This window comes from Hyaena hyaena, unplaced genomic scaffold (genome assembly GCF_003009895.1).
Source record: "Hyaena hyaena isolate Hyena2069 unplaced genomic scaffold, ASM300989v1 scaffold_202, whole genome shotgun sequence".
In the NCBI taxonomy this organism is placed as follows: domain Eukaryota; kingdom Metazoa; phylum Chordata; class Mammalia; order Carnivora; family Hyaenidae; genus Hyaena; species Hyaena hyaena.
The window spans coordinates 217484-239950 of record NW_024080832.1 but is presented as its reverse complement, the minus strand read 5'-3'; the positions used below and the strand labels follow the sequence as shown (position 1 = coordinate 239950).

At 57.9% G+C, this 22467-nt stretch overlaps 1 protein-coding gene across 4 annotated transcripts in view; it reads left to right on the top strand.

Moving 5' to 3' along the window:
- ANKS1A (ankyrin repeat and sterile alpha motif domain containing 1A) overlaps nt 1-21831 on the top strand; it is a 179657-nt gene extending 157826 nt beyond the window's left edge. The window contains exons 14-26 of one of the 4 annotated variants that reach the window (XM_039241828.1): nt 9162-9260; nt 10073-10225; nt 10318-10425; nt 12060-12224; nt 13793-13918; nt 14151-14222; nt 14380-14466; nt 15016-15153; nt 16550-16720; nt 17014-17112; nt 17695-17792; nt 18421-18602; nt 19247-21831. In XM_039241828.1, coding sequence (XP_039097759.1) covers nt 9162-9260; nt 10073-10225; nt 10318-10425; nt 12060-12224; nt 13793-13918; nt 14151-14222; nt 14380-14466; nt 15016-15153; nt 16550-16720; nt 17014-17112; nt 17695-17792; nt 18421-18602; nt 19247-19458 — 1710 coding nt within the window. In that variant the 3' untranslated portion in view covers nt 19459-21831. The remainder of the gene's footprint in view (nt 1-9161; nt 9261-10072; nt 10226-10317; nt 10426-12059; nt 12225-13792; nt 13919-14150; nt 14223-14379; nt 14467-15015; nt 15154-16549; nt 16721-17013; nt 17113-17694; nt 17793-18420; nt 18603-19246) is intronic. The other 3 variants (XM_039241830.1, XM_039241829.1, XM_039241831.1) reach the window with 3 other exon arrangements.
- Nucleotides 21832-22467: the final 636 nt, after the last annotated feature.

The window sequence follows — 22467 nt, the reverse complement described above, 5'->3', positions numbered from 1 at the left end:
CTGTCTGGGCCCCGTGCTCGGTGCGTCCCCCCGAAGAAGAGGCCTGGGAGCCAGTGAGCTAGGCTGGCCTCCTAAGATGTTGGGCAGCTTGTTCTGCACCCACCGGAGGTCCCCCTGTCACGTGGCCTCTCATTTGACTGCTTACTTCATGAGGGCATAAACTGTGCTCCTGTGGTGACACGTAACAGAGACTGAGACCCACCACCACGAGTGTAAGAACGTAAGGCAGCAAGGCGGCATTTTCTATGCAGTGGGGGCCAAGCGGCAGCCCTGCTCTGCGGGGAGCGGTTGGCCTCATCCTCAGATCCACGGTGTAAAGCTTGTGCTGCATGGTCCCAGGACCGAGCCCTGTGACTCCAGGCTGAGTTGGGCCTTGCTGTTGATGTGGAGGATGAATGAAGCACCTTGCCCTCACATAAGGCTCAGAAATGCGGACGTTCAGGGGCAACAGGCCGCAGATGGATGGAAGGGTGCTGTGCCTGGTGCGGAGAGAATGGGAACACCGAGAACCTGCTCGGAAGGACTGGGCTCATAGGGGTGTTGTTTCCATGAAATTGGGAGGCTGAGTCCCCCGACGTTTGTGCCGTTGTGCCGGCCTTGAGGGCCCTTCTGAAATTAACAGGTGGAGAGGGCCTCTGGCTTCAGGAGCAGAACTCGGTAACGCATGTGCTTCATCCTCATCTTCTGTAGAACTGGTTGCCTTTGTCACCTTCAAGTTCTGTCTCTCCAGGTGAGGGCAGGCCTGTGCCACAGGGGTGTAGGGGCCACCAGGAGAGCAGTGGGTGTGGGTCAGGGCTGAGCCGCTCTTGTTGCTGAGGGTGCGGAGCTGGGGGAAGGTGCCCGTTTGGGAAGTTCTGTCACACAGCCCATCGGGAGGCACCGGGGCCGGGGCGGGCAGAGGTGAACAGAGATCCAGGCTCTGAGCTGTCAGCACAGAGCCCGATGCGGGGCTGAAACCCACAAACCATGAGATCATGACCTGAGCCAAAGTCAGACGCTTAACCAACTGAGCCACCCAGGCGCCCCTATGCTTTCTTTATTTTTAAACTGCAGTATAGTAAACTTGTGTAACTTCTACTCAGAAAAAATGAAAAGTTTTTAGTGTGAGGAAGATAGAGACAGGGCCCCATGGAAAGCTACAACATTCTCCAAGCAGAGACTGCAAAAATATCCCCTGAACCATCTGGGGCCTGGGGCGACTGAGTCCCCCACACACAGAGATCCCATGGAGGGTGGGGGTGCCCAGCTTGAGCCTGCATCTGACCCATGTGAATGAGTGGGGGCCTGGGGCAGCAAGAGGGCTGAGCCGCTCTTGTTACTGAGCCCCTCTCCCAGGAGGCATGCCCTGCGGATCCATGGAGGAAGGGGATATAGAGCCCACTGGTGACTGATGGCCCTGAGTGCCCTCGGAAAGCCTCTTCCTTCTTCCTCCTGGCAGCTCACCGTCTTGTATTCTCCAAGTTGGGTACCCCGCCCCCTCTCCGCCAGCGCTGGGCCTCTCCTGTCCCCATGGAGACCGGGGTTGGAGAGGAGAGGGTGCCCCCGGGGCTGTGCTAGCACCAGGCTTTCCCCAGAGACGAAATCAGGCCAGGACAGTAGCTCTGTCTCCTGTTTGCTCCCTCAAGAGAGGTTTCAGCCTTTACTTTTTTATGACCAATGGCAGGAGAAATGACCAGGTGAACATCTGAGGTGAGAGTGGCCACACTGAATACGGAAAAGAGGCTGGAGGGGCGAGCCAAGCAGAAAGTCTGGAAATCACAAACCTTGGGAGGCCAGGCCAGTGCTGCTCTGCCCAGAAGACGTGCTTCTGCTGGACTGTACCAGCCTTTGTTTGAGCAGTGCCAGATCCCAGAGGGTAGACACTTGGTCATCCGTGGGCCCAGGGGTGGAGCACCAGGCATTGTCATCAGCCTCCTGCAGGTTCACCTGTCCACACCTGGCACACCTTTCCTTGTGACATGTGACTGTCTCTTGTCACCAGCTGCATTGAGTGTTCACGCTACGGTACGCGGGTGCCCCATGATTTAGCCTACCACTGGGCATCTTGGCTTCTCGGCAAGTGGGTTTAGGCGGTTCTCAGGACACGTACCAGCCGCAGCGATGGAGCCATCCCGGGCATGGTCACCTGGGGCGCAGGTTGCTGAACACAGGGCGCTGCTCTAAGCCAGGCCCACCTTCAGAGGCTGGGGTTGTACTAAGCACACGTGTATCCATGCATGTCGGCCAGGAGGGAGAGGGGGTGAGCAGACCCAGGCCGTCTGGGGCCCGAGGGCCTGGCCGGGGACAGCAGGAAGGATCTTTGGGAGGGTGCAGAAAGTGAGCAGGAGGGGCAGGACGCTGTGGTTCACCGCTGCTACCCGGGTCTGGGCTTCCCCCCGCCCCGGCCCCCCCAGGCCACCGGTGGGCCTTGCCCCACTCTGGATTGCTCCTGAAAGCATGAGGGCCGAGGTAGAGCGTGGCAGAGGGTTTGCAGCATTTGCGCTTCAGGGACTTACACTGCTCGAACTGCTGGGTCCTGGGTCCCCAGCTGACAGGAGGGAGAGCAGGTGTGACAGCCCCAGGAGAGCCCGCCGGCCTCACCGTCTGCCATGGAACCAGGGCCCCAGCAGAAGAGGGACCAGAACCGATGCCAGAAACCTTCATGCGAGGAGAGACCAAAACACCCTTGGCCTAGTGTCTCAGAGATGGGCCCAGACTAGAGCCATCGCCTCCCACCTGGCGAGGCTTGCTGGTGGCAGACCCCCTTTCTTGCCGAGTGCTGTCCTGTGCCACAGGAGGGAGGCGGGGTGTGTGCCACATTTTCGTGGTGGGCATGGGCTGGGGCTTCAGTGAATCGCTGAGCCTCAGGTCTAGCATCACCTTCCCAAGCCCCTTCAGTTAGCCCAGCTTGCGCCTCCCCATCCTCAGACCCTTTGCCAGGGGCTTGCTGAGCCCTGTGTGGCCAGAAACAAGTCAGGACTAGAGGGTGAAGTTCAAATGACTGCTCTCTCTCCACTCTGGTTCGTCTCTAAGCTGGGAAAGAGGCAGCTCTATAAACTGAATATGGCAGAGACAGGGCTCTGTGACCTCAGGCAGGTTAGAAACTCAGCTTCCTTGTGACCGAACAGGCACCTCCCCACTGCCCTGAGCAAGCCCAGCTGTCTCCCTGGCACAGCCCGCCAGCCCAAGCCCACCTTCCCACTTCCATTGCCTGGAACTCCTCCCTGCTCCTAGGCAGGGTGGCTTCTGTCACAGCTGCCTATACCCGTGCTGTCCCCTCAGCTAGGGAGCTCTGGACCCACTTCTCTGCCCTCTTCCCACCTCCATGTGAAACTCCCTGCCATTGCCCCTCCCCTAAGCCCCACACGTCCCTGGGGCTCCCCTTCTCCAACCCTCCCCAGACCTCATCCTCATCCCTCGCGGAGGACTCTAGACGACCACAGTCATGAAGTCAGCAGCACTGGTTTTGGCTATTCAGCCTCTTCTTTTTAGATCCGTGTTGTCACCTCCAAAGTTTCCTTGGTTATTCAACAGATTTTTATTATGCACGGACAGCATGCTGGGCATTGCTCTAGATGCAGGTGGCCAGGCCGTGAGCAAGACAGGCTGGTGTCTCTGCCCCATAACAGCCTCAGGACCCTCAGCAAGCAGCTCAGCCTATTTTCCCTTTGGCTGAGAAGGGTCCCCTCCAATGTGCCACCCTCCAGATGTTCCCTTTCCCACTATTTGTTGAATGAAGACACGCCCAGCAGTTCAAGAAGTTTCCGGCGAAATATTGACAAGCGTGCTACCTCTCAAGATGCAAAAGGATCTTTCCTTCTCCTAAAATCATATGGTCAGGAAGACTTTGAAGATAATCAGACCCCTAGAGGGCCAGAGAAGGCTCGAGAGAAAGGACTAGGGCCCTGACAGCCCTTTCTTCTGCCTCCGCCAGGGCTCTCCCCAGGACTCCCAGAGGCAGTTCCTGCTGTCTGTGCCCCTTCCCTTCCCATGGCATCTGGCCACAGGCCTCTCTCTTCCCCTCGGTCCCCATGCCCAGTAGCTATGCCCAGGATTTGGGTCTTGGGGACCCCATTTAGCACCAACGAGCCACTGTTCAAAGTATCTCCTGCGCCCACTGGTGAAGCCCAATGACAGATACTGGTGGGAAGGAGAGGCCATTCAAAGAGACTAAGCTGAAGGAGAGTGAATGTACTGCCGCAAGGGGCACTGCTGCTCGTTCCTGTCCTCTCAGGGACAGATGCCCAAGGATGATGGTGTGTGATTATGCAAGTCAGTCCGCGGGGCAGGTTTGCCCTGTCCTGCGCTGAGCTATGACGGGCCATCCTCTGCCCGAGTCCGCCTGCTCCTGGGCCCCGTGCTTGGACTTCGCATGCAGAGGCCTGGGCCACGGCCTGACCCTGCTTCTCCTTCAGTGCGAGGCCTCGGCAGGCCCTCCCCTCACCCACTTCTGGGGGTCCACGTAGCCCTCACAGCCGGGATTCTATACAGGTCACACCAAGGAAGCACGGCCCCGGCCCCAGAGGTGGAGGGAAGTTCTATGTAGGGACATTCGTTCCAGTGCCTGAGTGTGCCCCAGCCCTGAGACGGATTCCCTGCTGCTGCTGGCACCCTCCACGCTTTGCCTTGCCTTTCACAGAGCCTGCCTCCCTAAACAAGTAGAAAGAGCCTGGAACGTGACCTTGGAGTTTGTCAGAGGGATGTTTAACTGTTGTGCTGCTGCTCACAGCTCTGTGACCTTGGACAAGTCACTTCTGCTCTCTGGGCCTCAGTTTCTCTGTGTAATGTGGGCAGTTCCTATCTCAAAGGTTTTTTGGCAGTTTTTTTTCAAGTGGTCCCTGCACAGTGCCGGGACGTAGTCAGGACCCGTGTTCTCTGGCGTCTTTGCGTGTCACCTCCCTGACAAAGACCAGCAGAAGGTGCACTTACTGTGCATAGTGACCCTGAGGCCCACTTCTTGCTGCTCTCTTCCCTGGATGTCTAGAGAGCAGGCTGTGGCCAAGAAGGCGGGATCCTGGCACCACCACTGGCCGTGATAACCCGGCTCCTGGCCCGTAAAGTGAAGAGCCAGGTAAACACCTGCCAGATGGCAGTGAGGGGCAAGGGGGGCACGGGGGAGGGTGGGACAGGGAACGGCTAAAGCAGAGCCCTGGACAGGGAAGTACTGGTACTCTATCCCTCCTCTGTCTTCCTGTCCTCCCTTCCTCAGGGACTGAACCCAGTCAGGCTGAATGTGGTTATGTTTCAGATTTCTCCTAGACTTAGAATGTTTTTTTTAAATCTAAGAAAACCGGGGCTCCTGGGTGACTCAGTGAGTTAAGCGTCCAACTCTTGATTTTGGCTCAGGTCGTGAGTTCAAGTCCCATATCGGGCTCTGCACTGATAGTGCAGCACCTGCCTGGAATTCTCCATCTCCCTCTCTCTGCCCCTCCTTGTTCACACATGTGCACATGCTCTCTCTCTCAAAAATAAACAAACAAAAAATCTAAGAAATCTCTCTTAACTGAAATGCTTAGACCACGAGCTGTTCCACTTTCTCAACTCCCTAATTGCTGGCTCGCAACAGGGCCTGAAATACAGTAGTCCTCGGTATGAACATTAAAGTGGTAGAAGGACAAGTAGAAAATCTCTTTGCCCCCATAGCCCTCCTTGTGAAGATGGCTCCAAAAGGCAGCGGTCCCCTTCTCCCTTTAGTAAAGAGGGTGTGGAGATTTCCAGAACGTTTCTGGCCTTTGAGGATTTGGAACACCTTGTAGTCCCCACGCAGACTAATCCCAGAGGACATGGGCGCGGCACACACAGGAGATCAGGAGACCTGTCTGCGCCTTGGACACGCTCTGGCAACTGCCTGCTTCGATTTTCCATCACAGTCTTTATTTTTGTTTAGTTGACCTCTGCCCCTGTCTTCTCACGACCAAATGCAGCCCCCTCGTCCTCTTGACTGGTTAGTGGAGGCTCTGATCCAGCTGGATCCGGTGTCCCGGCTGTCAGCCTGCAGCTCAGCTCCAATGGGGCCCTAACAGCTTGTGCAGGGCTGTGAGTAGAAGTTGGGGATACAGTCGGAGTTCAGAAACTTCTGCACTCTGTTGGCTCTGAGGTGCCCTGTTCAGTGCACGTCTGCCCAAGGCATCCTCGTCGTCAGGCAGAGGGTCTGGGCAGGGGGCCGCCTCCCTCTGCCTTTCCCATCAGCACACCCTAGAGATGGGCCCAGAGGGACTATGGGGACTCAGGGTGGTGACTCCTGAGTCTGGGGTGACTTAGGACCTGGCCTCAGACCTGGAGAGGGCGGTACCCTTGTCTCACGGGCCGTTGCACAGGCCCATGCCTCCCTGCTGTCCCTGCGAGGGAGTGTGTTCTGTCTGCGACCTGAGCAGGACCGTTGCCAGTCTGGCTTCAGAGCTCTCTCTACCCGGGCTCCCTTGAGCCTTGGAAGGTGTCCTCTGCGGGGCAAAGGTTTTGTCCCCACGCACAGCCTCTGGGGAGGCTACTGCGCCAGCATTCACCGTAGCTCAGGCACAAAGGTGCGGCCACCAGTTTAGGGTCTGCGTGAACTGGCCCGAGTTACTTCACGTCTTCATCTGTAAAATGGGTGTAAGTAATACCCACCTCAGTAGAATACAAAGTCCAGAAAGAGTCCTAGAAACAGAGAAATTTAGGACACATCAGAGGTCATTTCAGATTGGTAGAGAAAAGACAGTTCATTTAAGCAATGGACAACTTGCTGCCTAGAAAAAAAATGAACTGAATCCTGACTTAAACCTCACATTAAAAAAAAAAAAAATCCTATAAAGATCTAATTGTAAAAATGAAACTAAAATTACAGAAAGACAGTATGCAAGAATTGTTTTTCAAATCTTGAAGAGGGGAGGTCCCTCTCAGTCTGACAGAACTAAGAGAAAGAAGCTGTACAAGGTACAGGTACAGACCAATAGGTTTCTGCACAAACAGAGCCAACGTGAAAATCAAAAGAAAAGTGACAAACTAGAAAAAACAAACGTCTGACTATAGATAAAAGGTTAATTTCCTTACTTTTAATTATTTATTTATTTTTGAGAGAGAGAGAGAGAGAGAGAGACAGCGTGAATCAGGGAGGGACTGAGAGAGAGGGAGAGAGAACCCAAGCAGGCTCCACCTATCAGCACAGAGCCCGACATGGGGCTCGAACCCACAAACTCTGAGATCATGACCTGAGCCCAAGAGGACACTTAACCAACTGAGCCTCTCAGGCACCCCAATTTCCTTACTTTCTAATGTATTTCTACAAATCAAGTACAGAAATGATCAGTACCCACAGAGATAAACACACAAAAGATGTAAAGCGATAATTTCTGGAAAAGGAGCTGCGATGTTCCCCACACGTGTGGCCCCACTGCACACAGACAAGGCCACCAGGCTGAATCCTGGCGCCATGCTTACACACGTGTGACCCCACACGTTGGTCGTGCTCTCTAGGCTCAGCCTCCTGAGCTGTACAGTGAGGGTGACAACAGTCCCTTTTATTAAATGGGTTGCCAAGTATAAAGCCTGTAGAACAGGGAGTGGGGCAGGAATCACTTTGTAAATCCTTGACAGATAAGGGGTACCTCGGGTAGCTCAGTTGGTTGGGCATCAACTTTTGGTCTCAGCTCAAGTCATGATCCCAGGATTATGGGATCAAGCCCCACATCAGGCTTCCGTGCTGAGCAGAAAGCCTGCTTAAGAGCCTCTCTCTCTCTCTTTTTCTCTCCTCGCATGTGTGCGTGAACATGCACTCGCTCTCTCAAATAAAAAATAAATACTTGACAAAACCTGAAAAGATGCTGGAGCTTCCCTGTGAGTGGGATGTTCTTATAGTAAGAAGTGTGCAGTGATAAGCCATTTCTCCACAGCCGTCGCTAACAGTGCCTGTCATTGATGGGAGTGTAAATGTGCGTTAGACTTCCAAACACACCTATCCTCTGACCAAGCAGCCTCTTTTGAGAACTGTCCTGGGGGTGATGCACATATGAGGTGTTCATGCAGTACCATTTGTAAAAGCTAAAATTGGAAATAGTCTTCCTTTGGCAGGGAACTGGTTAAATCATTTATACTCTGTCCCTAACCTGGATGATCATGCAGCTTTAAAAAAAAAAATAAAAAACAAAACAGAGACAGGTCTACATTTCCTGATGCAGAGAGCATCTTCTGTATACAAGCGTACCTCATTTTATTGCGCCCCACTTTGCGCTTTGACGATGCTTCATTTTTTTTACAAATGAAAGGTTTGTGGTGACCCTGCGTCAGTCAAGTCTCTCAGCGCCATTTTTCCAACAGCATTTGCTCACGTGTGTGTGTGTCATATTTTGGCAATTCTTGCAATATTCCACATGCTTTTCTTTGTTATTATTTTATGGTGATCTGTGATCAGTAATTATAACTCCCTGAAAGCTCTGATGATGGTTAACATTTTTTTTTTTTTAAGCAGTTCTTGATAATTAAGGTGTGTATGTTGGGTTTTTTTAGACATGACGCTGTTGTATACTTAATAGACTTTAACATGGTAAACATAGCTTCAATATGTTCGGAGAAACCAAAAAATTCATTTGACTCGCTTTATTGCTGTGGCCTGCAACCAAACGCATAATATCTCCGAGGTGTGCCTGTGTATTAAGTAGTAAGAATAAGGTGTGGACCAAGATGTACAAGAATTCCATTTGTGGGAAAAGGAAACTGGCCTCGGAGGGACATCCAGAAAAGCACTAACGGTTGCCTCTGTGTGTCAGGGGTGGAGGGGCTGTGGCTGAAAGTGGGGCAGAACCCATGAGTTTTCATGGATCCTAATCTGAAAAAACCTACCTGACATCACTACTGTGAGGCATAAAACACCATCATGGAGGTTGGGGGCGGGGAGCAGCCAGATCTTAGCTCTACCACCAGATGTGTGGCCTCGGCAAGTCCCTGACCTCAGCCCTGGCCCGCGTCACTGCCCTGTGCGCATTCGGAGCCCCGGCACTGCCCCCGGCAGGAGTGGACCATCTGGGCAGACGTGTGTGCTGTGCACCTCAGACTCCTGCCGGCACCAGACTCTTGCTGCCTGGCGCGGCCTCCGTGGGGAGCTCGGGGTCTCCGTCCCTCTCTGTGCCCGTGCTGAAGGACAGGCCGCAAGAGGCCGCTGTTGGCCACCAGTTCAGGAGGGCACTCACGTGAACTTCTTCTGCCTGCAGGGGTCTAACGTGATGGAAGAGCAAGACCTGCGGGAGATTGGCATCAGTGACCCCCAGCACCGGCGGAAGCTGCTCCAGGCGGCACGGTCCCTCCCCAAGGTGACCGCCGACAGCTCGGCAGCCTCAGCCCACTCCAAGACAGGGCCCTGTCCATGACACCACCTGGACCCAGAATAGGGAAGGAGCCTGGCTGCAGGCCATGCAGGTCACCACAGGGTGTCTGTCCCTCATCCCGAGAGACCCAGCAGGCAGCACCAAGGCCTGTTTGCTTTCTTGCCAAGTCCTGAACCCCAGAGAGTCAGCAGAGACTAGGGACAGCTGGGGACCCGGTACAGCCCCTGGGGGAGGCTCCAGACCTCTGCCCAGCACAGGAGCTGGTACCCACAGGCTTGGCCTGTCACTGGAGCCTCTTTGGGGTCTTTTCTGACTTGCTGGAGACGAGGCCAGCCTGCGCTGACTCCTGAGGTCAGGCCCTCCCTGGGAGAGGCAGAGGGGTGCTCAGGGCAGCAGGGGACGCAGTTTTTCCCTGGGGAGCCAGGAGCTGGTAGGCCCAACCTCTCCCCCTCACTGTGCTGGTGCTCGGTTCCGTGTACCCAGCGCTTGGGGACACGTGAACAGGTCCCGGCAGTGGGGCCAGAGCCTGCTTCACGGGAACGCACCGTACCATCCCACCAAGTCTGTGACCTTGTCAGTGCTCAGTGGGAGCCCCTCTGCAGACCCTTCCTCCCACAGAACCGTGCCCCCTACGGCCATCTTCCCCAGGCCTGGGGTGCTCTGGTGGCCCCCAGTGGGGGAGCCGAGACCAGAGCAGCGGTACAGAGGGCTGTGTGGAGGGAGGAGATTCTGGTCCCCTGGACTTCGGTGCCGTGAGTGCTGAGGTGTCAGTCCTGCCGCCCCTTCTCGCCCCACAGGTGAAAGCTCTGGGCTATGATGGCAACAGCCCTCCATCAGTGCCCTCCTGGCTGGACTCCCTCGGGCTGCAGGACTACGTCCATTCCTTCCTGTCGAGTGGCTACAGTTCCGTTGACACTGTGAAGAACCTCTGGGAACTGGAGCTGGTCAATGTGAGTGCAGCCCCCCGACGGTGCGGGCCCGGGGCTGGGAGGGGAGCTGTGGGCACAGGCGTGGCCTGACCCCTCCTCGCGCCCCCGCCCAGGTCCTGAAGGTCCACCTGCTCGGCCATCGCAAGCGCATCATCGCCTCCCTCGCGGACAGGCCCTACGAGGAGCCGCCCCAGAAGCCTCCACGGTTTTCCCAGCTGAGAGTGAGTTGGGGAGGGTGGAAGGGGGTAGGTGGGTGTTCTTCGTATCGCTAGGGACTAAAGAGAATTCTTGAGGGATTCTTTGGAGACACCCTGGTCTCTGTAGTCGAGGAGCGAACAATTCGTCCCCTCTCATCGTTGGACCAGTTCTGCCCTCAGGCCCAGAGAGCACAGAGCAGGAGTTGTTTGGGCTGGTTATTTATTGATTACGTGCCTCCCATGTCCATCAGAGGCCTGATGGGGCTTGTCGTAAAGGGTTCCGTTTAAATATAAGGAGAAAGTAAAATGTTAGAGTAGCAAAACAAATAATGAAATGCCAGCAGGTGTTGGCGACAGAGCCAGTGGGACAGGCAGGGGGCAGGAGCCCCCTCACCAGCGATCTGACGTGAACCTGACACAGGGCGTGGAGTCCGCAGCAGAACCTATGCCCTCCCCATGGCTTCTGAAGGAAAATCCTGCACTGAAATGGTCTAGAGAACCTGTGATTTGTTTTTAATAATTTTTTTTAATGTTCATTTATTTATTTTGAAAGAGAGAGAGCACGAGCAGGGGAAGGGCAGAGAGACAGGGAGACACAGAATCCGAAGCTGACTCCAGGCTCCAAGCTGTCAGCACAGAGCCCAACGCGGGGCTCAAATTCCTGAGCAGAGAGATCACAACCTGAGGTGAAGTCAGATGCTTAACTGACTGAGCCACCTGGACACCCCTGATTTTATTTATTTTTAAATGTTTGTTTATTCTGAGAGCACATGTGCGCAGGTGTGGGGGTGGGGGGAGCACAGAGAGAGAATCCCAGACAGGCTCCGCGCTCAGAGCAAAGCCTAACAGCGCAAAGCCTGACAAAGGGCTCGATCCCACATCCCTGGGATCACAAGCTGAAAACAAAAGGCACCCAAGCGTCCTGAGAACCTGTGGTTTTAAGAACCTTGTGGTTGCTTTGTGCTCAAGCCCGGTAATCCCTGACTGCAGGTTAGACCCTGTGGGCCCACGCTGAAGTCTGGGACAGGCTCTGTCCCCAAGCCTGAGCAGGGCCCTCCTAGCCTCAGCCCTGGTGTGGCAGCTTCATGGTGTGGGCGCCACTGTATCCTCCTCTTACCCAGGAGCCCAGCCTGAGGAGCCAACGCACCGCTGATGCTGACGTTCAGTCTTAAAGACTGAGGAGACAGGGCCTCAGGGCGCTGACCGGCTGTGTGTTTTCTCAGGAAGAGCTTTGGATTTGGCCATGGGCCCCAGGGATCTGCAGCCAGTTGTGACCGGTGCTTTCATCTTTGTTGAATGTGATAGTGGCTTCCCAGCCCTGTAACTGGGAAGCCCTTTTCCCATGTGGCTCTAGGCCGGGGCGCCCCCGGTGGCTGCTGGCCCGCTCCACATGGTTGCCGGGACTTCCTGGTCCCAGGAAGAATTTGGTGGCTTTGACTGTACCTGAGCTGGGCCCAGAGGCCAGACTCCCCACAGGTCCCTGCCCCAGCATGCCATCCGTTTGGTGGCTGCTTGGTGTCGGTCCTCAGCTTAACGGCTTTTCTCATGGATACACCTGCCCCTGCGGAGCCCTCAGCAGCCCAGGACTGGCTGGCACCTCCAGCCTAGGGACTGATCTGATGGGTTCCAAGTTTTACCTGGATTTCTCTCCGCTGCAGTGCCAGGACTTGCTCTCCCAGACGTCGTCCCCGCTGAGCCAGAATGACTCCTGCACTGGCCGCTCTGCTGACCTGCTGCTGCCTCCTGGGGACACGGGCAGGAGGCGCCATGACAGTCTACACGACCCTGCGGCACCTTCTCGGGCGGAGCGCTTCAGAGTCCAGGTGGGACAGGAGGGGGACTGTGAACAGGGGTCCCCAGACCCCTCCACTACCCATGTGCCCCAGCAGCAGCAAGAGCAAGACCCTGCCGCCTCCCCCTCAGCCCCACCCCAGCTGTGACCACGGGGCTATTGTCAGCTGTCACTGGGACAGATCCTGCTGTCTCCTCTTTGACTACAGCCCATCCCTTCCAGCCCTTCAGGCTGCCGGCGCTGTTTCTCCACGGCTTAGCCGCTTCTCGGCCCACTCTTGCTTGCCCTGCCTGGACCCTGGAACTGCCTTCTCCCCTCCTCACCTCCGCACCCCGCGCCCCACCTGCCCAGCAGAACTGCAGCCCAGGTCGACTCTTCTTCCTGCTGCCTTTCTGCAGCTGCTGTCAGGCGCAGTTGGGAGACACGTGCGGCTGTGCCAACTACCCTCACAAACCCACCCGCTGCTGCTGGGCCCTGGCCACCCTGAGGCCCTTGCCCTAGGATGGCCCCCTCCTGCACTCCTAGCTTGCCGCCATCGGGGCATCGCGTTCAGGGCTCCCGGATGTATTCAGGCCTCACCTGTCCAGCTTCCTGCCTTGCACACAGATTCCAGGCTTTGTCTCTTGTCCCCCATCTTGGCCTGCTGGACACAGATTGGCAGGTGTCCCTCAGCCCCCTACTAAAGTGAACTTGAGATTCACTACTTTCTTCTCTCTCTCTTTTTTCTAAATGTTTTATTGAGAGAGAGAGAGAGAGAACGAGAATGCAAGCTGGGGAAGGGCATGGAGAGAGGGGGAGAGAGAGAATCCCAAGCAGGCTTCGTGCTGTCACCCAGAGCCCAACATTGGGCTCGATCTCATGAACAGTGAGATCATGTCCTGAGCTGAAATCCAGAGTCGGACACTTAACCAACTGAGCCACCCAGGCGCCCCTGCAGTTTTTCTCTTGCCCAGCACCTGGGGCTTTCCCTCTCCTTTAACAGCACAGCCATGAATTTGACAAGACTGGAAAGGCATGTTGTCCAGAAGTTTTAGTTGCTCCACCTCAGGAGACCTCTGCACAGTGCTGGGAATGGAGGTCATAGATAATTCCTAAAGTTCTTCCCGCCTCCCCTCTTCTTCTATCAGTGCCCTGATTAAGGACCCCATCACCGAGCACCTGGATTTCAGTGGCCTCCTACCCCTCCCCTATCCCAGCTTCCACCTCGGGGGGACACAACAGCAGGCCCCCCCAGCACTGGGTACTTGCCCACCCCAGAATCACATGGGATGATCCCTGACTTGGATGTGAGGCTCCCGGGGACCTGGGCTCCTGCTCCCCATCCTTCATGTATTCTCGTTTTCTCCTCTGGTCTTGGTCATTTCTTGTCTCTACCTCAGAGCCTTCCCGGCTGAGCCTGCTCTCAGGGGGCCTAGATCCCTGCCTCACTGGCGTGGATGGCCTTTACCTCTGCCACCGTGCCTCTTCATGGCTTGTCTGCCCCCTGCCCTCCCCACCTTGTGGCTGGCTGCTTTGCCCTTGGGTAGGCTGGAGCTCACAGAGAGCGCAGGAGTTCCTCTGGAATGGCCAAGCAGACCCATGACCCCGTGTGTTCTACAGGAAGAGCACCGCGAGGCCAAGCTGACCCTTCGGCCCCCCAGCCTGGCCGCCCCCTATGCTCCTGTGCAGAGTTGGCAGCACCAGCCGGAGAAACTCATCTTCGAGTCCTGCGGTTATGAAGCTAATGTGAGTTGCCCCTGCGCTCCCAGCCTGGCCCGCCTCCCTGCCACCCTCCCTTCCTGGCCGGGAACAGGGCTCCAGACACCCCCAGCACCTAGGGAGAAGGAGGCCCTCCCAGCCAGGATGAGGGAAGGGAGTCGGGGGAGGGAACCACTTGGCTGTGGTCCCCAGTTGGTCGGGTCGCCCTGCGTGGTAACACAGGACTTCCTAAGCCCCGTTCCTGCCTGTGCTCCTTCAGTATCTGGGCTCCATGTTGATCAAAGACCTTCGAGGGACAGAGTCCACACAGGACGCCTGTGCCAAGATGCGGGTAGGCCGTCCGTGCGGGGGGTGGGGGCCGACTGGGATAGGGAGGCAGCCACCTGGGCCCTCCCACACTCTGTAAGGGGGGAGGCTGGGGCCTGTGGGATACAAGGGTCTTGACCTTGGGAAGGGGCATTCACAGGATGACAACGTGTTTCCAACAGAAGTCCACCGAGCACATGAAGAAGATCCCCACTATCATCTTGTCCATCACGTACAAAGGTGTCAAGTTCATCGATGCCTCCAACAAGGTGTGCTTTTTCACAAACAACCATTGGCGGGAGGGGACCCCCCCCACCAAGCTGGGCATCTTACCTAGAGTGTCTCCAGCCCTGTTGATTGCCCAGGTGCTTGCCACTCAGCTGCCGCACATCCTGATCCCAGGGCCCGCCCTAGTGACAGGCGCCTCTTGTCGTCCTCAGCACGGGTTCTGTGGGCCTCTTACCCGCTCACGGGCCCTGCGCGGTGTGATCCTCTTCATGAGCAAAGGGCTCCCCGCACACCCCACCCTTGGAACCCCACCCTCCTGATGCCCTCCTCGCCTTGCCCCCGCCCTGGAGAGCTGGTGGAAGGTGTGAACATTTACTCCCTCAGTTACCGCAACCCCTACCCCTAAGTCAGGCAAGGTTATACACCGCCCTGCCCCCACCAACAGAACTGAGGAGAGAAAGAGTGGTGGTATTTGGCTACGCCCTGGGCAGGGACAGAGAAAGGTGATGACATCAAGGGGCTGAAGCCGAGGCATGCCTCAGGGGGCCCGAGAATTCCAGACCCTGCTTTCCCATCCCTCCCCCCCGCAGAACGTCATTGCGGAGCATGAGATCCGGAACATTTCCTGCGCGGCCCAGGACCCAGAGGACCTCTGTACCTTTGCCTACATCACCAAGGACCTGCAGACCAGCCACCACTATTGCCATGTTTTCAGCACGGTGGACGTGGTGGGTGGAGTCCTGCCCCGGGCACGGCCGGAGGGGGCCCGCGGCCAAATGGCCTCAGTGCAGTGCCATCCTGGCGCTCGTGTGGCACCTAGCAAACGTTTAGTACCAAATGAGGCCCCAGCAGCCATCCAGTCCAGTCCCTTTCATACAGTAAGGAGACAAGCAGACAGAACGGGAGGCTCGTCCAAGGTTCTGGTGACAGGGCTTTTCCCACTTCTCAGGTGATTCTTAGGTCAGCCACGGTCTTCTATGTCAACCCACCGCCCTTATTCCCCAACCTCCATCTCAGCAGTCACCCCGAAATGTCCTCTGTCTCCCTCTTGGGGGCAGCAGTGCCCTCCTGACGCGACAGTAGGCTTCCTTCTCCCAGATTCGTGCCCAGGCTAGGCTCTGGTGCCCAGGGACAGTGGCACAGCAGGGACTCCCTCTGCCCTGAAACAAGGCCCCCGGCCCTCTCCTCATCCCATCTTCTGTCCAGATCCCTGCCATCCTTGGGGAGCGCAGCTAGCTCCCAAATCTCTGTGGCTTCTGGAACACAGACGGCCAGGCACTCTCAGCCCCGGGACGTCAGTGCTTACTCTGGGCCCGGCCTCAGACTCCAGGCTCTGCCACTGGCTGGCCGTGCCGTCTTAGAAGTTCCCTCCCCCTGGCTCCTCATCCCAGAGGGGGCTATAACGTGACCAGCGTCATGGGGTTGTCTCGAACACTAAATGAGCTCATCTACCCCATGCTCATAGCTGCTGACACTTTTACATGTAGCTCACATTTTCCGCAGCCCAGTATTTCTGCTCTAACACAACATACATGCTCCTAACGATCAACATGCTACACGGAGTCCCGCAGTAAAACCCGAGGTTTGGGGGAGATCGAACTGGGGACACAACACTCAGAAACTCTTGTCAGTGACACATTAGAAAAGGTAGGAACCTAGGTTAGGAGGCACATAGCTGCCAGTCAGCAGCGCGCTACCTTGAGGAGGCTGCCTTGTGAAGGGGAAGGGAAGCCAGGGAGCCAGCAGGAGAGGCGTCCCGGATGGAGGAGCAGGATGTGGGGAGGGTGCAGGGTGGCGGGCCCCGGGGCCCCCGGAGAAAGCTGAGATACCGGGGGTAGATGGCGCAGCTGGGCCTGACTGGTGGGCCGGCGGGGTGCGGGCTTGGTGCCCGAGTGTTCACGAGATCTGCTTGAGGAGACAAGACGTGTGTCACGCGGAGATCGTTCCCTGATGTCATCAGTCACTTCGGGACGGATTTGCATTTGCAAGCCCAGCGTCCGGAACGGACCGAAGTCTTCCCTGTTCAGGGATCACCCGTGCCTGTGCTCAGGGCTGTGCAGCCGGGGCAGGGGTGAGGTGGCTCTTCAGTCCTGGGTGCTAACGCCGCGCTCTGTCTCCTCCCAGAATCTGACCTACGAGATCATCCTGACGCTGGGGCAGGCGTTCGAAGTGGCCTACCAGCTGGCCCTGCAGGCCCAGAAGTCCAGGCCGATGGGGGCCTCCGCCGCCGAGACCGTGGAAACGAAGTCTTCCAAACCGGTGCCTAAGCCTCGGGTCGGCGTGAGGAAGTCAGCAGTACGTGGGCCCCAGCCGCCAGGACCCAGTCCCCCCTCCCCGGGGTCCCTTGGGGGGAGAGTGGGCTCCAGGAGGGTCTTCTCACTGTGGCCGGCCGGCCCCTCGGGGAGCCGCCATTAGTGCCTCTCACGGGAGGTGGACAGCTGTCCCCCCACCGTGGCCTTCTGCCCCCTCCCTTGCCAGACGCCAGCCGGGCCTGGCCGGTGGCCGGCGTGGGTCGCAGAGAGCGTAGCCCGCAGCGAGGCCCCAGTAACGTCACCCTGTGTCTGTGTCTGCTTTGCTCTGCGCCCCAGGTGCCGCTGCCCCCCGATAGTCGCTGTTGTTACTGTCACACCTGCACCACCCATCGTCCTTCTTACCTACCGCTGCCGTCTGTTAGTCCTGGAGTCAAGGTCTTTACAGCTCCTGCTGTCTGTGTGTCCGTCTGCCCGAAGTGACCGTGAGCTCTCTGAGACACTAGTGGCCTCTCCCTCTCTGCCTGCGTGACATTCTTTCCTGAGCTGCCCCCTGCCCCCACTGTCTCTGCTTTAGCTCTCTGTGTCTCTGTGTGTCCTCTCTCCAGAGGCCTGGGGCGCCCACTGCGGTCTTGCCCAGGGTGCGCTCTCTGGCTCCACCTGAGGGACCTGAGGCTTGGAATGTCCCAGCCCCTCGCCCTCTTCCTACCACCTGGAACAGATCTGGGGCTTCGAGCACAACGCTCAGGTCAGGCAAGGCTCCTTGACCTGAGCAGCTCTGAGAAACCCCTGGGAGAAGGGGCCCCTGGAGAGGCCTGGAGGTGGCCCTCCCATGATGCTCCAGGGAGAGTGCCATGGTTGCCACCCCAGCACCCAGGAGCCTGCTCTTTGCAGAGAACAGGGGCTGCCCCTCACGTCACCAGTGTGGCTCCGGGCAGCCAGGAAGGACGGCCAGGTCCTGCTGCCCCCCGGCCAGGTACAGCGTACCCTCTCTGACCCCTCACCTTTCTTCCTCGGCAGCTGGAACCACCCGACACGGACCCAGACGCCCAGTCGCATGCCAGTGTCTCCTGGGTTGTGGACCCGAAACCAGACTCTAAGCGGAGCCTCAGCACCAAGTATGAGACCACTATCTTCTAACCGCCCGCTCCCTGTCTCCACTAGTCTCACTGTGCCTTGCCCTCCGACCTCTGCTCTTCTCCGCTCTCCTCCCGGCCGCTGACGCCGAGGCCCCGCCCCGGGGGGCCCTGCTCTCCTCCCGGGCGGCAGCTCTGCACACTGCACACTCACAGCTCGTACCCAACTCCACCGGACACTGTGAAGCCCCCCCTGGGGGGGGGGGGGGGGGGGGGGGGGGGGGGGGGGGGGCGCGGTGAGCTGCCTTCGAGGCGGGCACCAGGAGGGCTCGGGGGGCCCCTGTCGCACCCAGGAAGCCTCGGCGGGCATGCGCTGTGTATCCCGAGGGGTGGGCAGTCTTCAAGCAGAGCCCAGACAGCACCCTGTGACCAGGCCGGGCGCCCGGCCGCCCTCCTCGCCGTCTTCCGTGCTGAGCCGCAGCCGGGGGCCACCGCCAAGAGCAAACTGTCCTTTTGCACCTTCCCTGACACAACCGACCACTGTGACCACCCGGTGCCAGAATGCCCTTGCACTCCGCTCCTGGCTGGCCCGCGGCCCTGTCCTTCCTCTGCCGTAAGGTGCTGGCCTCCCTCCGCCAAGGGCCTGAGCTCGGCGACGTGTCTTGACTAGGGTCAGACTGCGTTCCGTGAGGGCCGAGGTCCTCGGGCACATGCCTGACTCTGCAGCACGGAGCTCGGAGCCTGCGAACCCCCGCGGGCCGGCTTCCCTGGGCAGGCCTCGCGGTCCCGACGAGTCTTCCGCTCCAAGGAACGGGATGGCACGTGTGTGGTCGGCCCCTCGTGTCTTCGCCAGTGAGTCACAAGGCCGGCCCCAGAGTCTAGCTCACCAAGAAAGGCCTTTCTATAGGACCCGGCAGGAGGGAGGCCGGGGCCCCATACATGGTGCCCCTTCTCCCCTCACAGAACGGAGCCGCTCGAGGACAGGGACCCGGACCGAGCCACTCCCATTGTCGTCCAGGGGCTGACACTTCTCCACAGTGTGGGGGTCAGAGCTAGTCAGCCGGCACCTGGTCCTTCCCCGTTCAGCCACCCGCAGCGTCTTGTCTCCCCCGAGAGGGGGCGCTGTGTGGCCTGTTGGGCAGCTGGGATCCGGGCGGAGGCCTGGTGGGCTCCCGTGGCCGGAGGCGGGAAGGAGCGGTTCCGGGGCAGGCAGTGCAGATGAGGGTAGTCCACGAGAAGCCCGGGAGCGACAGCGGCCGTTTTAGAGCTGCCGGGGTGGGTCCCTGTGCCTGCCTTCCTGTCCTTGTGCCTTCCCAGCAGACACACTGAGCCCGAGGTGGCTGTGGGCCCCGGGAGCTGGCTCGCTCTGTTGGGGCAGGGGGGAGGCTGCCAGGGACCTTCTGTGCCACCGCCACGTTTCCTTTCAGTTTCCTCCACCTTGTGCAGGCCCCTTTGGTTAACCCTTTCCTCCCCCCGTTGTGTTTGCTTCTGCCAAGCTGAGCCACCGAAGGAGCCAACTGTGCTGCAGAAACACAGACGTGGGGAGCACAGGCTCCCACTGCCGCTGCCGCTGCCACCGCCATGTCACCTGCGCTCTGAGGACCCAGGCCCAGCCTCTGCCTGCAGCAGCTCCTCGGGGCTGCTCGGCCTGGACCTGCCCCCGCCAGGTCTCACAGAGCGAGCTGCACTCCAGGCCTCAAGCAGATGAGACTGGAACTCCCGAGAGTCAAGAAGTGACTTGTCCAGAAGACATTTTTTAATAGAAAAAAATTTTTTCTATAAAATGAATTTTTAAGACTTGGCTCAAACCTCTAGGTTAAACCGCCAAATCTTGAGACAAATGGCCATCAGATCAGAGGACAGGGGACAGGAGATTGGCTACAAGGCCAGTCTGTCCAGGCTTCTGTCCTTGGGCCGGGATCTCGGCATGGTCCAGTAGGGCGAGGAGAAGGCAATGGCCCGCGGGTGAACTGAAAGCAGGCACTAGTGGGCAACACCGAGGAGGTCCGTTAGAGTCTGCTTTTCAAGCCCAGCCAAGTTAGCTGCCGTTCCTGGTGAACCGCCTGACTGCCGGTCCTGTGTAGAGCCAGCGGGGCCTCTGCAGTGAGAACGCAGCCTGGCAGGCACCTGGCAAAAGCCAAGACTTCCGGTCCGTTTCTGGGGTTCCAAATGTGAAGGCCTGGGGGCCAGGCAGAGCTGAGTGAGCAGCCCCTGGTGCCACGAAGTCTGCGCCAGCACCCTGGGCGGCTCCCCGGCCCCTGACCCCGTGGTCAGAGCGCTGTCCCACAAGCTCCCTGGCGCCCTCCGGCCACGGCCGGGGTTGGGTCGAAGAGAAGCAGCAGCTTCGTTTCGGGCATTAATGGGTAGGTCAGCTAAGAGTGCTACCTGCCAGTTTGTGATTTGTCTAATCAGGTCTGTGTGATTAGGACTCACTTCGATTCTCTGAATTATTGGTTCGACTGTTGTATTTCAGCTGCTGGATTCAGCCCCCGCTCTAAGTGTAGAGAAGGCTCTCTTTAGCCTTATTAGGTGACAGTCAATTTGATTCTCCCCCGGCGTGACCTTCAGGGCAGGCCGGGTCGTAGTGCAGCTCTGCCACGGAGGCCCTCCTGCTGGCTCTCTTTGCTCTAACGCAGCATCTCCGGAATCTCTCTCTCTGCTCCTCGGGTGGGGGAGGGAACGGGGGAGGGGGGGGGGTTCAGCCACCTGCCCCGTCCCTTCCAGATCAGGCTCAGAGAGGAGCCTTTCCTCACGCAGGTGGCCAGCACACCTCACGCTCTGCTGGCGGGTTCCAGGCTTTGGTGGCGGTTCTGTGCAGGGAACCTGCTCAGGCCCACTCCCCACCCCTGCGGGCGTCCAGGGGCGGAAAGCTGCCCTCTCTCCCCGCTGCCACCGCAGGCCCCTCCTCTCTTAGGCGGAGGCAGGTGACCCTCCACTTTCTGGTACTAAACAAGGACCTCAACACCTGGACACTTGGCTTCACTTCCTGCTTCTCCGGCAGCAACCCCCGTGCAGTGTCCCGCCCCTGCCGGCCTTGAGCCTCTGACGGAGGGACCCTGGGGGCTGCGCTGGTGCCAGCGGCCTGGCCTCCCCCCAGGCGCCTCCCGTGCGGTAGGCCCCAAAGGAAACCTGTGTAGACACTACGATGAGCTGCTCAAGCTGTCTTTTTGTTTTTAAATCCTATGTAGGTGTTTCCTCCCCTCGAAGCTGCTATATCTTTATTTATTCAGGGTGTTGCCGTTACTGGAGAGCCTTGGCTAGTCCGCTCTGGCGCTGGGTTTCCTTCTGAGCTCGGTTTCTTTCTGAGTAGTCAAGAAGGGTAGGGACTGGATCTTTCCTCCTCTCTTCTCCTCTGGGGCAGGTGCACTGTCCCTTTCTAGGGAAGGGAGAGTAACTTTAAGGACAGGCTTCAAGTGGAAAAGCCCCTGCCTCTGCCCTTCCCTGCGCGTCCCTGCGGTCTCTGGGCTGGGCAGGAGCCCTTCAGGGCAGGACTGGAAACGGGGTCCGTACGGCACCGGCCACAGGTTGTCTGCTTGCCTCTTTTCCACTCGCTGTTCTGAGCAGTAGGACCCCTGACAGGCTCTGCATTCGCGATGCTCCACGTCCCTCTGGGTCTCTAGCCCCGGATTCTAGAGGGCGTTCCCGAGAAGCTTCTGGCTGAGCAGGCAGCATAGTTGCAGTCGTTAAGACATTAGAAAGCTAGTCTGACCTCGGTCTGTTCTTGAAATGCCCAGGCCTGTGGAATGACTGTCAGACGCAGTTCACAAAAGTGTTGTTGCTAAAGGTGTGGCAATGGGACTGAATTGTAATAAAAATGTTATTTAATCCTTGTCTCTGTATTTTGATACTTGAACGAATTCCCCTTTTATTTTACTGTACATATCGTTGTTAATCTGTCTGATTGTGTCCGAATTACGAACATCTTGTGGTACCAAACAAAAGCGATCTGTGCGACACCACAGACTGACCTCACCACGTGAGAGTGTAAATACTCCTGGGCTTCCAGCTTCGGTTTTGTTATTTTCCTAACTGTACAACTTAGAACAGATTGAATTAATAAAGGAGAAACAACATGAAACCAGCCTTACTTTTGGGAGTTTCTGAATTGGGAGGCCGCCTGGCTGTTTCCTGGCAGCAGGGCGGGCTGGGTGCGGGGAGGCGCTCCGTCTAGGCTGCTCTGGCGGAAGCTGCCCGCCCCAGCCGTGTAGTTGGCCCTGTTGAGCTTTGAGGCTCCGGGAGTCACCTTCCCTCCTCAGGGCAGCGCGTCCAAATCCCAGGCGGGGACCGCGTTCCGGTTATCGCCACGGCTCCTGCACCCTTGTCTAGGCCTGTCCTCCCACAGACATTTAGCGAACGTCCGTGTACAAGACTGGGTCGGAGGAGAACCATGGACCAGACGTGTCCCCCTCAAGAATTTAGTCTTAGACACATACAACTGGCTACCGGCCCAGGCCGCACCGGACGGTCCCGTGAGCATCCAAAGGGAGGAGTGCTTCCGGGGCTGGGGGGCGGGGCCGTGGGGACCGGGAAGGCGCCTGGGCTGGTATTTAAAGGGGAGGGTTTGGAAAGGCACGAACCGCACTAATAACCCCTTCACTGACCGCATCTGTGCTCTAGGCCCCCTAGCAGCTTTCCAGGCACCCGCCTCATCGGCCCTCACACCTTTCTGGGTATGGGCTCCATAGAAAAAGCTACCGAGGCTCAGACCAGTTACCTA